Source organism: Rhamphochromis sp. 'chilingali', assembly GCF_963969265.1.
Source record: "Rhamphochromis sp. 'chilingali' genome assembly, chromosome: 12".
Classification (NCBI taxonomy): Eukaryota; Metazoa; Chordata; class Actinopteri; order Cichliformes; family Cichlidae; genus Rhamphochromis; species Rhamphochromis sp. 'chilingali'.
The window spans coordinates 16,402,179-16,415,206 of NC_137939.1; the positions used below are offsets into that span (position 1 = coordinate 16,402,179).

A 13,028-nucleotide genomic window follows, 5' to 3' on the forward strand; every position below is an offset into this window, starting at 1 on the left:
GTGCCCAGAGTAAACCCAGTGCGCTGTGATCGGTTTTTCCTTTTTGAAGGCCTGTTTTTCTGTTATTTGCAAACTTTTTTAATCTTGATTTTTTTTAAATCACAAGATAATATCTGAACAATATATTATTCACTTTTAAAACTGATTTTATTTATTCTAATAACATTCATCTAAATATGAAAACGGGTGGCCTGTGGCCGCCAGGGGTCCGTTCCAGTGATTTAGATTGGGTTTTGCGGAAGTGTTGATGTGAGCCATTGACGCTAGTGTGTGTGTGTGTGTGTGTGTGTGTGTGTGTGTGTGTGTGTGTGTGTGTGTGTGTGTGTGTGTGTGTGTGTGTGAGAGAGAGAGAGTGAGTGAGTGAGTGAGTGAGAGAGAGAGAGAGAGAGAGAGATGTGGAACATCCGCCGGAGGAGCGCGCAGACAGACTGACTGCGGGAGGAGTGTTGCCGTGTTCAGGGACAGCAGCAGCAGCTCCAGGACGCACAGCGCTGAAATGGGAGTCGAAATCGAGACCATCACCCCCGGTGACGGTAAAGCCTGCTGTACATTTTAACGTGCTTGCGTGCAGCCATAGAAACAGCGCCTTAATTGCGTCATGAGCATGTTATGTTGAGCTCCCTTTTGGCTTCTCCACAGGACGGACTTTCCCCAAAAAAGGACAGACGTGTGTGGTGCATTATGTCGGTGAGTTTGACGTGACAAACTTAAACTGTACGTGCACGGACACACTGTACACGTTAGGCACACCGGCGGGTTCACGGGAAGGCCGTCCGAGTGGAGTAACGGCTGTGGGCACTGTGTCCTACACCCGTTCTGAAAAATAGCTCAGCGTGATAATCCTGAAAGTATCGCAGGAGATGATGAGAATCCTCGCAGGGACGCTGTGAGGGTTGGATTAAGAGCAACGTGCAGCCGGACAAAGTGTGCACAGCAGACATATTTTGTGCCTCAGACCTTTCCAGGCAGTGATTTCTCAGTAGGGCAAAGAGGTATTACTGTCAGTCACCGACCGAGCTGCGTGGAAATTTAACCCCTTCGTCGCGTTTCTACTCCCCGCACATTCGGTGTGTTGGGTAGGTGAAAACGTGCAAAGCAGCATCAGCAACAGTAGGTGGAGTTGGTGGTGGAGGTGGTGGTGTGTCCCGGGGACGGTGCTCTAGATTCACCACTGCGTAAAATAATGCGCGCCTCAGTCTGGGGCCGACCGCTCCATTACAGCCTCATGAAGATCACTGGATGAATGTGGTCATTTGTCTTGTCTGGATAATTAACAAATGAGGAGGTGGAGGGGGGACGCAGACTGATTCCGCCGCAGGGTTCACTCAGAGGACCAGACAGACAGACCAGAGGAGCCCAGACAGCACGGTTTTAAATCCCGTCTGATTTCCAGCGCTTTTCTGTCTTTGTTGGAGTTTCTCTGGGGTCGTTGGGGGGTTGGGGGTTGGTGGCGTTTAGCTGAGCCGATTATAACCGTCTGGCTGACTGTAATAATAGCAGGCTTAATCCTCTACTATTTTCTGGAGAATTGCACGTTATGTGAACAACACTGAATGTTGGTCACTTCGTCACTCTGAACAAGAGTTAGCAATATCAGTCACATCTTTTATTTTTAACCCCTCCTTTGTGCCACCAGGATAGAGCTGTAGGACTGATGTACAGCACAGTCTGTGGCTAAGACTTATTTTCTGTGTTAATTAATATCTCAGTTGTCTTTTGGTGGGGTTTTTTTGTGTTTTTTTTAAGAAAAAATGTTTAGAAAGGAAGAAGCTTATTACAGTTCACTGGAGTCAACTTGGATGGCAGCATAAAATGTTTTGTTGTCTAACTAATAATCCAAAGCCACAGGGTGCAGATGAAGACTGAAATGGTTCAATTTATTTAAGTTTTAATTATATAGTGCCAAATCGCAACAGCAGTTGCCCCAAGGTACTTTATATTGAAAGATAATGATCCTTTAATATTAGAGTAAAACCCAACAATAGAACAACCCCTTATGAGCAAGCACTTGGCGACAGTGGGAAGGAAAAACTCCCTTTTAACAGGAAAAAACCTCCGGCAGAACCAGGCTCAGGGAGGAGTTGGGTTGAAATTGAACATCATACTGTGTTAAAAAAAGTCTAAAGTAGTGACTGGGGCGATCGTGGCTCAAGAGTTGGCAGTTTGTCTTGTAACTGGAAGGTTGCCGGTTCAAGCTCTGGCTTGGACAGTCTCGGTCATTGTGTCCTTGGGCAAGACACTTCACCTCCACCAGTGTGTGAATGAATAGTGGAATTGTAAAGCGCTTTGAGGGCCCGAAAAGCGCTATATAAATGCAATCCATTATTATTATTGATAGCATAACTGATTGGCAAAAACAATAGTGGATAAAGAAGGATTATCCAAAATATGAACACTCGTCCATGACAAATTGTCGACATTAGCAAATTGGTAGCACCGTTTAATTGACTAATGACGTATACTTGACCTATTAATATTAACAAGCCTATGAGTATAGAGTTATTAACTAATAAGCACGGGGTTTCACAGTCAGATCCAGCCCTCACTCGTCACATCTGGTTTCAATACACTGGTGATAGAGAAAAGTGACTAACTATCCAGTGAGTGACTGTGTCCATCTTTTATACTGGCTCTCATTTAAACAGACTAAGTTTTGGCAACATATACCCCCCAACCCCCATTAATCTCTAGTTGCCGATCAAGTCACACATCACTTACTAGATCCTTCTCACTTACAAATCCCTCCATACGCTGGCCTTCAGTATCTGTCTGACCTCCTTCACCCGTGCACACCGTCTCAGATCCTACGATCTTCAGCCATGGGTCTGTCCCTCGCTCTAACCTCTGTACCGCTGAGCTTTCAATGTGGCAGCCCTACCCTCTGGACTCCTCTCCCATCTGAGCTCCGCAACGCTAGCAATGCAATGCTAAAACCGTATGTTGAGGTTTAGCAGTCGGTTGTGTGCATGCTAGCAGAATTTGTGCAATCAAATTTGTGGCTTTTTCTATTGCCAAAGTTTTGCATAAATTAAAATTCTCCTCAGATAGTGCTATATGAAAAACTAATTTATTACAAGCCACTCATAGTGGAGCATGAAGTTTGTGGATCAGCAAAGTCATTGAGAGTTTTCTTGTGGAAATTGCACACTACTTCATGGAAATCCTTCCTCGTGTTGCTGTTGAGACGTAAAAGCAGTGGACAGACTGACAGATATCATTAGCATGCTTTGCAGTGTATTAAAAGGGAGTAACATGTAGATCATGTCGTGCAGTTCCCAGCATACTAGACTACATATTTGTCTGCACCTGTTTTTAGTTTGGCAAAGCGTGTTGCCTGGTGAGACAGACATAACTCACCCTGTAACACAAGCCTCTTTGCTTCGAGATTATGTAACATGAAGTCAGAGCTCATTTGGGCTTTGCAAGGCAAAGCATATTTTTTAAAACTTGTTTTTAGGCTTGAGACTGCATTCTCTCCTTTTTAATAACCCACAATCTGCAGGATTTCCTCTCTGAGCCGTCTCCCTTCCTGCAAGCCTACAAAGTTATCTTGACATGAAACAGGATATTCCGTTACACAAGCGAGTCTTTTTTTGATGCAGACATCTGTATGAAGATCAAAACTTGGTCTGTCTGGGAGCAGCTCTGCATCCAGGAAATGATCAGCGTGTGAGAAAGTCATTATTGGGTTCTTTGCACTGCAGTGCTCGGATCGAATGGGACCTTTAGCTTGTCCAGATAATCTGATATCTAGATTTCCAGAAGAGGACAGGACACCCCACCGTGCCGCTGGGATTACAGGCTGCATCTTACCAGCTCGCCTCCTGATCTGCGTATCGATATGTGTTATGTTGCATCAAGCAACCACACACACAGACACACACCCTTCCACGGTGGTGGTAATAACAGTAATAACGATGGCGGAAATGGTATTGGAGGGCTGCTATTCTGTGCACCCATGCCTGCATCTTCCTGACTCACATTCAAACCCACCATGCAGACAGCTGCAGCTTCTATTTCTGAGATGCTGAGAATCCCTTTATTTGTGCGCTCTGTATAAACACAGCAGAGATGATGGATGCCAGAGAAGCTTGGAAGACATCACTGTTTGCAATGGTTTTATGAAACAACTTGTACACGTTAGATATTAGCCGGCCTGAACATTCTGTGAGTGATTAGTCCTGTAATTGTTCATGTTCAGGGGTAATGGCTGGCTTTTTCAACAGCAGGATGAGGGTGTGCACCAGCAGCTGTTTCTGTTTCTCTCACACACTGTACTTCCATCTTACCGTTTCCTTGTTTGCAGGCTCTCTCACAGACGGACGGAAGTTTGACTCTTCTCGTGACAGAGACAAGCCTTTCCGGTTCAAGATTGGCAAGCAGGAAGTGATCCGAGGCTGGGAAGAGGGTGTAGTGCAGGTAGGCTGGAGAACTTTGGGAAAAGGTAAAAAGGTTATTATTAGTAGCGTTACATTTTTCCATCATAGACTTTACATGGTGGGTTAGCACGTTTTAGTTTTATATATTCATCCCTCCAGTGATACCCACCTTCAGTTTACTAGGCCATAATCTTCTCACTTTTATTTGGGAAGTTAATTTGCTGCTAACCATTTTGTATTTTCCCTACTAGCTGAGTCACTGGGTAGGTTACTGTTGTGGCGGTCTTCAATATCCATCTGCTGCTTTGTAGGAAGGATCTAGTCCTGTGGTTGGAAAGATTCCAACTCCACTATCTTGGACTGCTGCTGGTGTTCATACTCCTTACTGGAGATCTTCTGCAAGCTGGAAGGCCACCAAACTGGCTCATGTGCTGCAGTTCTAAGCTGTACAACAGAAGAAAGCTTACTTCACCAGCTGCAGTCCAAGATGGTGGAATTTAACTACAACATTCACTGAAGTTGATGATGATTCAATAAAACATGGATACATCTATGCTCATTCAGCCTATTTTCAGTCAGGTTAACAACCATCGACTCTGCTGAGAAGATGGAAATAACAAAGCTGACGTGTTCCACTGGTTTTGTAGTTCTTTTGGAGCCGGAAATAATAATGGATTGCATTTATATAGCGCTTTTCGGGCCCTCAAAGCGCTTTACAATTCCACTATTCATTCACTCTCACACACTGGTGGAGGCAAGCTACAGTTGTAGCCTGGGGCAGACTGACAGAAGCGAGGCTGCCATATCGCACCATTGGCCATCACCAGTAGGCGGAGTGTCTTGCCCAAGGACACAACAACCGAGACTGTCCAAGCCAGGGCTCGAACCAGCAACCTTGCGATTATAACACGAACTGCCAACTCTTGAGCCACGATCGCCACGAGAAGTGACCATATTTACAGCCGAGGATGGTGTGCTAAGTTATCACCATATGCTAGCTAGTTTGGTTAGCAGACATGCTGTTGCTAATTAGTCTGAACACTAAAAAAAAAAAAACAAAGAATTTCAATCAACAGTTCAGGGACTCTGATTAACTGTCTGCTAAGCGGCGCATGGGCTGGACACAAAAACAAAAGAAAAAAACAGTTTGACCATGAAAGCAGATATATGAAAAGAGGTAGTGCGAAGTAAAATTCTTACCGGGCAAAAAATGAAAACTGAGATTGCATTTTGCAAAATGTCTTTTGACTTCCGCTTAGGCTATTTGCAGACTTGCAGTCTAACAGATTCATTCACGATTAGCCAAAATGACCCAGACTAAAAACAGCCTAAAAAAACTGACTTTAGAAAGGCTCCAGGACCAAAAATCGTGCCCTTTAGAGTTTGCTTGTTCAGACGTGTTCATTGTTTCCTGTTTATAAACAGTATCATTATACCTGGAGCAAATGCCATAAATGCCATAGTTTCTGCTACTTGTCTGGTTCCAGGTCATGTAACTAGTTAGTTGTATTACTGTCAATTATGAAATTCAGCTGGTTAAAATGAGGTGGTGATGTCAGTGATATCAATGTACCCGCTCATGTGCTTTGTAAATACAGTGGGGCAAAAAAGTATTTAGTCAGCCACCGATTGTGCAAGTTCCCCCACTTAAAATGATGACAGAGGTCAGTAATTTGCACCAGAGGTACACTTCAACTGTGAGAGACAGAATGTGAAAAAAAAAATCCATGAATCCACATGGTAGGATTTGTAAAGACTTTATTCGTAAATTAGGGTGGAAAATAAGTATTTGGTCACCTCAAACAAGGAAAATCTCTGGCTCTCACAGACCTGTAACGTCTTCTGTAAGAAGCTTTTCTGTCCCCCACTCGTTACCTGTATGAATGGCACCTGTTTGAACTCATCATCTGTATAAAAGACACCTGTCCACAGCCTCAAACAGTCAGACTCCAAACTCCGCCATGGCCAAGACCAAAGAGCTTTCGAAGGACACCAGGAAAAGTATTGTAGACCTGCACCAGACTGGGAAGAGTGAATCTACAATAGGCAAGCAGCTTGGTGTGAAAAAAAATCAACTGTGGGAGCAATCATCAGAAAATGGAAGACATACAAGACCACTGATAATCTCCCTCGATCTGGGGCTCCACGCAAGATCTCATCCCGTGGGGTCAAAATGATCATGAGAACGGTGAGCAAAGATCCCAGAACCACACGGGGGGACCTGGTGAATGACCTGCAGAGAGCTGGGACCAAAGTAACAAAGGTCACCATCAGTAACACACTACAACGGCAGGGAATCAAATCCCGCAGTGCCAGACGTGTTCCGCTGCTGAAGCCAGTGCATGTCCAGGCCCGTCTGAAGTTTGCCAGAGAGCACATGGATGATACAGCAGAGGATTGGGAGAATGTCATGTGGTCAGATGAAACCAAAGTAGAACTTTTTGGTATAAACTCAACTCATCGTGTTTGGAGGAAGAAGAATACTGAGTTGCATTCCAAGAACACCATACCTACTGTGAAGCATGGGGGTGGAAACATCATGCTATGGGGCTGTTTTTCTGCCAAGGGGACAGGACGACTGATCCGTGTTAAGGACAGAATGAATGGGGCCATGTATCGTGAGATTTTGAGCCAAAACCTCCTTCCATCAGTGAGAACTTTGAAGATGAAACGAGGCTGGGTCTTCCAACATGACAATGATCCAAAACACACCGCCCAGGCAACAAAGGAGTGGCTCCGTAAGAAGCATTTGAAAGTCCTGGAGTGGCCTAGCCAGTCTCCAGACCTCAACCCCATAGAAAATCTGTGGCGGGAGTTGAAAGTCTGTGTTGCTCGGCGACAGCCCCAAAGCATCACTGCTCTCGAGAAGATCTGCATGGAGGAATGGGCCAAAATACCAGCTACTGTGTGTGCAAACCTGGTAAAGACCTATAGTAAACGTTTGACCTCTGTTATTGCCAACAAAGGTTGTGTTACAAAGTATTGAGTTGTATTTTTGTTATTGACCAAATACTTATTTTCCACCCTGATTTACGAATAAATTCTTTACAAATCCTACCATGTGGATTCATGGATTTTTTTTTTCACATTCTGTCTCTCACAGTTGAAGTGTACCTCTGGTGCAAATTACTGACCTCTGTCATCATTTTAGGTGGGGGAACTTGCACAATCGGTGGCTGACTAAATACTATTTTGCCCCACTGTAAGTGCTGAGCTTATTGTTCCCACTGGTTTTACATTGGACTGACTTGATTGCAGAAAGGAAATAAACATTTTATTATGTGTCTTAAACAGTCTTAAATTTGTATCTAGTACCCCATACGGAAACCCCAATACAGCACATATAAAATAATGATCAAGCAATGAAGCTAAAGCTGGTCTATAAGCTGTGTGAATTTATTCAGATGTCCTCAGAGGACATTCTGCAGTGTATTGTATGCCACTGGATCAGATTCTGGGGGAAAAGTCATAAAGCTCGGCAGCTTCAGCAGTCATGATTTAGAGGCAAATGTAACTGGGATGGTTTCAAAGAAGATGTATTTTGCTTCTGTAACACATAAATTTATTGACATGGTTCCATTATCGAGTTTTCACTTACCAAGCTCTCCATTAACTCTGTTCCTCTGTGCACCAACACAGCAAGGACACAGCTCCATATCTCACCCGCTCAGCCGTGCAGCATTTAGATGAGGTGGCTGGTGCTGCCTGTGTGGACATCCTGTATTTTTAATGGTAGCAACTTCAAGTTCTCTGTGTGCTCAGTGTGATCTTTAATATACCCACAGGGCATTTAGATTGATTTGCTATTGTGCAGTAAAGCAGTCAGAGTAGATGCACTGTGGATAAGATTGAGGAAAACTGAAGCATCATTAGTAAACAAGATATTTTTACTGTCCCCTGTGGCTTATTATCTAACTTCCACTGCAGAGACTACATTATGATCCAATTAACTGTATTTTCTAGCAGAACAAGTGCTCAATAACAATCCATTGCCTTTGTCCTGTTTCTGTCTCCTCCTCTTCATCCTCCTGCATCTAGATGAGTGTTGGTCAGAGGGCCAAGCTGACCTGTTCGCCTGACTACGCTTACGGAAACAAAGGCCATCCGGGCATCATCCCACCTAATGCCACCCTCATCTTTGATGTAGAGCTGCTGGGTTTGGAGTGAAACAAACCCGCTGGCTTTATTTATTTTTTTTAATGTTGTGTAAGTAGTCTGTAAAAAGTCACAGTCTGATATACATTTAGCTAGCTTACATATTAAACACAGGGCAGCACAGCAAGTGATGAATGGACTGGTTCTCGTATCATGCATTTCGACTCTACTTGAGCACTTGGAATGCTTTATACCCATTCATGCAAGCACTTTTTTCCTACACTTAATTGCTTTCCATCTAAACACACACATTCATACTCTGACGAACACCCTGGAGAGCAACTTGGTGTTGCCCAAGGATTCAAATAAAAAATCAGCCACCCAAAAGCCCCATAAACTCATAAGGCTAGAATACAAGGGTTGTTGTTATTGAGAAAATAACTGGTAGCACACTCACAAGTTCAGGCTGTCCTAGAGCTTTCCTCTCACCACAGATGAGCTGTTGTTGTTGTACCTTTGTCATTTTAATTTTTTTCTTTTTGTCCTGACAGGACACAACTAGCCTACTTTAACACAGTACCATAGCATAACAGTTGGCTAGCTTCTTCAGTAGCTAGTTTATTATTTCACATTACATGACATATTGTAGCTGCAGCATGTATTGAATTCACTCACTACCTATTATTATAGCATTTCATTATGTTACAGAACTAACATATTCACACATGAATATGAACTGGCTAAATTTGGGTTAAAAACTGAGCTAATGTAGCTATAGTTATAATGTAGCTAGTTATGGCTACATTCTAACTTTCTTTCTGGGCTCTGTTAGCATTGTTTTCTTCTACTTCAGTGGGTGTTTTTTTTTTTCTAGCTTTAGTTTTTAGCTGACATTCAAAAGCTTGGTTTACAATCTCCTAAAACTCTACAGGTATAACACAAAGACATAGATACCCCATAATTAGTGTAATTAATACTAAAAAAATAGAATTTAATGACAGTGAATCAGCTTAGTGGATGTGACACCAGACAGCTTTGGGCCACTCCCCTAACTTTAAGTGTTATTAATGTGGAAATTAGCTATAAAGAACAAAACCATTTCTCCAGGTTGTAATGTTACAGCTAAAGCTCTGTTTGTAGCCAGTTTATACTGGCCATTAGAGGAAATGAAGTTTTTGGCTTTTAATTCTGTAACCTAGAAGTTGATACTTGTTTTTAATGTTCATATATATCCTATATTCCAAGTTACCGTCTCAGTTAAATCCAGTTTGGATCCCAGAAGTGCACCTATTCAAATATGTTTCACAGCATCCATTTAGCATTTATGCTTAATTGACTTCCTACACTCCTTGTTTTTACCCATACCCCTGAATTGGTCGTGGCAGGAAGTTTCATCCTGTTTAAAGGGAGTGTTTCCTTCCCAGTTGCCAAATAGGCGATTGTCTGGTTGATGTGGGGGGTTATCTTATTCCATTAAGTGCCCTGAGTGTATATACTGCTGTTAAACACTTAAGCTTGATAAGATGACTCTTAAATCTCAATCCAAACTAAAGTGTCAGAGGTATCTCCATCTGTACATCCTAAAATGTTTTTAAACAAGATGTTCTCCTTCATGTTGTCATCACAGGGGACTTCCTACACGGGCGACCAGGAGAGAAGCTAGGAGAGTCTGCACTTGAGGCTCAAGTCAATATTCCACTACTTATTTCATCAAACTATGACAGTTTGTGTTATTTTGTCTCTGTGACTGAGTTGATTCTGTTTTTCCATCTTATTCTTCCTCCTAGAAAAACCATGGGTCATAGCCTTAAAAACCTCCATGTTCTTAATCTTAAAATGCTAATTGAATTGCTTTTCTTTGTGTTTTAGAAATGTTGTGCATGGTTACGCTGAAAAGTACATAACCAATGAACCACTAGCCGAAACATTCATCTTTATAAGTCCAACCCATACTGATGTTATATGTTTGACAGCTTGTTGTATTCCAAAAAAAAATAAAGGAAAAAAAAAAAAAAAAGTACAAAAACATATTAAAAGCACACATTTTTATCCCTGCCCAGCTTCAAATTGGGTTAAATAGGCATAAGGTTAAATTTAATGGCTACTTGTTGTGAAAGTCAGGGAAGGCCTTAATGGTGCGACACAGGAACGTAGTTTCTGTAAAACACCACTGTGTTTACTTTTTCATTGAACTTGCGAATTTAAGCTGGCACAAAAGAGAACAAGTAACAGTTGTAGATAGCTCTCATGTGTGCCTAAATCTTCTCACCAGATACACGGTTACTACTTTACCCTATCTGCATGTTGTAGGCCTGATGGAAACTTAGTGCGTACATGCTGAAAGCTTTGCATCTGATTTTATTATTACTGCCTTCTCATCTTGCCAAGTCTTTAAACCCCATTTAAAGCCATACACAGGTCGAACGGTGCAACAACGGGATTTGTGGGAGCACGTGTCAATTGGAAGTTTGGTTATTTTTGTCTTATAAAAATAGGATGGAAATGTTTGAAATCAAGGGGAGGGTGTCAGTCAAATTGCAACCTCCCTGATTTATTTTGTGGATCAATTACAATTGTGTATTTTTTCAGATGCTCACTTTCTATCTCTAGAATCAACATGGCTGATGTTCAACCTATGACGATAAATTTTCTTCTTTTTTTAGTTATATTTTATTTTTTTGCCACTGTTAAGTACCACACTGCCTAACTGAAGTCTGTGTTGTCATAAAAAAAGTTGCTGACACACAGGCGTCCTTGTGGTTTTTGTATCTAAAAAAAAAGTAGTAGTTTTAAATGGAGTTTAAATGAAGGGATTTGCTGGCCTGGCTGTCTGATATTGACTGTTGATGTTGCACATTGGCCAAGCTGCAACTGGTGTGACAGCAGTCCACCTATGTACTGTGTAGTTCTGTGCTGATGCATTACTGTATGCAGGCTAAACCAATGAAGACATATTTAAAATAAAAGAAGTACTCTCCACATGCCTATGAAGTTTATTTTTGGCTTTTTTTTTTCTACTCCACTGTATTTGATTTATTACCATTTGGGGCGTGACAAAGTGCAGACCAATCATCATGCTTCAGAGGCTGCCTCTGTTTATTGACTGCTGCTCACTGACCTGCAAGCCAAGGGTGGGGTAACCTAGACAACTAAACTGATGAGCAGCTTATATAATAAATTGTATTAACATTAGATAAACACTTTAAAAATCAATAACTTGTGAAACTATTTTACCACAAGTGCCTACAAGCTAATCATAAATACCAGCTTAAATAAAAGCTTTTGTGCATATTTTTTATCTCTCCTAGAATTCCACTTGGTGCCATCTGGAACCTTTAAAAGGTGCTCAGGATGCATGAGCTTACTGGGGGGGAAAGTAAAAATGTGCTGCTTCAAGCTGACTGGAACTCTGTATGAGTTACTGCACTGCAAAAAGACCACTTGGATTAATACTGGATGAATACACATACATTGTTGGCTTAACCTTGTTATAACTGCTTTCATCTAGACAGCAAGCAATACCATGTTCTTAAAATCTTTGAAGACAAATAATGAATTAACGCCTGAATTCATGTTAAGTAAACCTTTTGCCTTCTGTGTTTCTGGTTATAGTTATTATTGACAACATATAGGCATATAGGGAATATAGAAGGATTCTAAGTATCACATTACTTCTAAAGGTCAAATAAGTTAAATCTTTAATAAAATGTCTTTTATCTTTAAAACTATGCTTAAAATGCTGCTACCTTTGTATTAGCAACATTCAGGAAATGACACAGGAATATGGGGATTCAAAATATCATGTTCTAGTTTGCGTCTAAGTATCATGTCACCTCTGACCTCAATTTTAAATTTCACATCTGTGTGGAGTTTGCATGGTTTGGGGTTATGTAAATAGGTAATTCTAAATTGCCCATAGGTGCGAATGGTTGTCTGTCTCTATGTGTTAGCCCTGCGACAAACTGGCGACCTGTCAGGATAGGCTTCAGCCCCCTGCAACCCTCACATGGATAAGCAGAAGAGAATGGATGGACAGTTCTGATCTTTACTATGCAAATTACAGATTCTTTACTCTTTTCAGTCTGGTTTTCAAAAGTACTCCAATGAGACTGCTTTCTTGAAGATCTATAATGATCTTTAAATAGCTTCTGATGCAGGGAATTATTCTGTAATAATTTTGCTTGATCTCAGTGCAGCCTTTGATACCATTGACCATAAAATCCTACTTAATACGCTTAAAGTTTTCACTTGTGTATTTTGGTTTTTCCTTAGGCTGGGTTTCTACTTATCTCAGGGCTGCCCAATCCCAGTCCACAAGAGCTACTATCCTGCAGCTTTTAGATGCATCCCTACTCTAACACAGCTGAATCAAATGGTTTGATTGCCAAACATGATGGCATGCTGAAGAGGTAAAGGCCTGATAACAAGCCATTCATTTGATTCAGGTGTGTGGGAACAAGGATGCAAAGCTGCAGGACGGTAGCTCTCGAGGACCGGGATTGGGCACCCCTGACTTATCTGATAGGACCTTCACTGTTAGAGCAAACAAGTTCA

General features: G+C 41.8%; 1 protein-coding gene across 1 annotated transcript; it reads left to right on the top strand.

Moving 5' to 3' along the window:
• The first annotated feature begins 379 nt into the window (after positions 1-379).
• On the top strand, positions 380-10,491 carry fkbp1ab (FKBP prolyl isomerase 1Ab). The gene is made up of 5 exons (XM_080898179.1): positions 380-533; positions 640-687; positions 4,307-4,419; positions 8,418-8,585; positions 10,102-10,491. The coding sequence occupies exons 1-4, from the start codon at positions 497-499 to the stop codon at positions 8,544-8,546; spliced, it is 327 nt and encodes a 108-aa protein (XP_080754305.1). The 5' UTR covers positions 380-496; the 3' UTR covers positions 8,547-8,585; positions 10,102-10,491.
• The last annotated feature ends 2,537 nt before the right edge of the window (positions 10,492-13,028 follow it).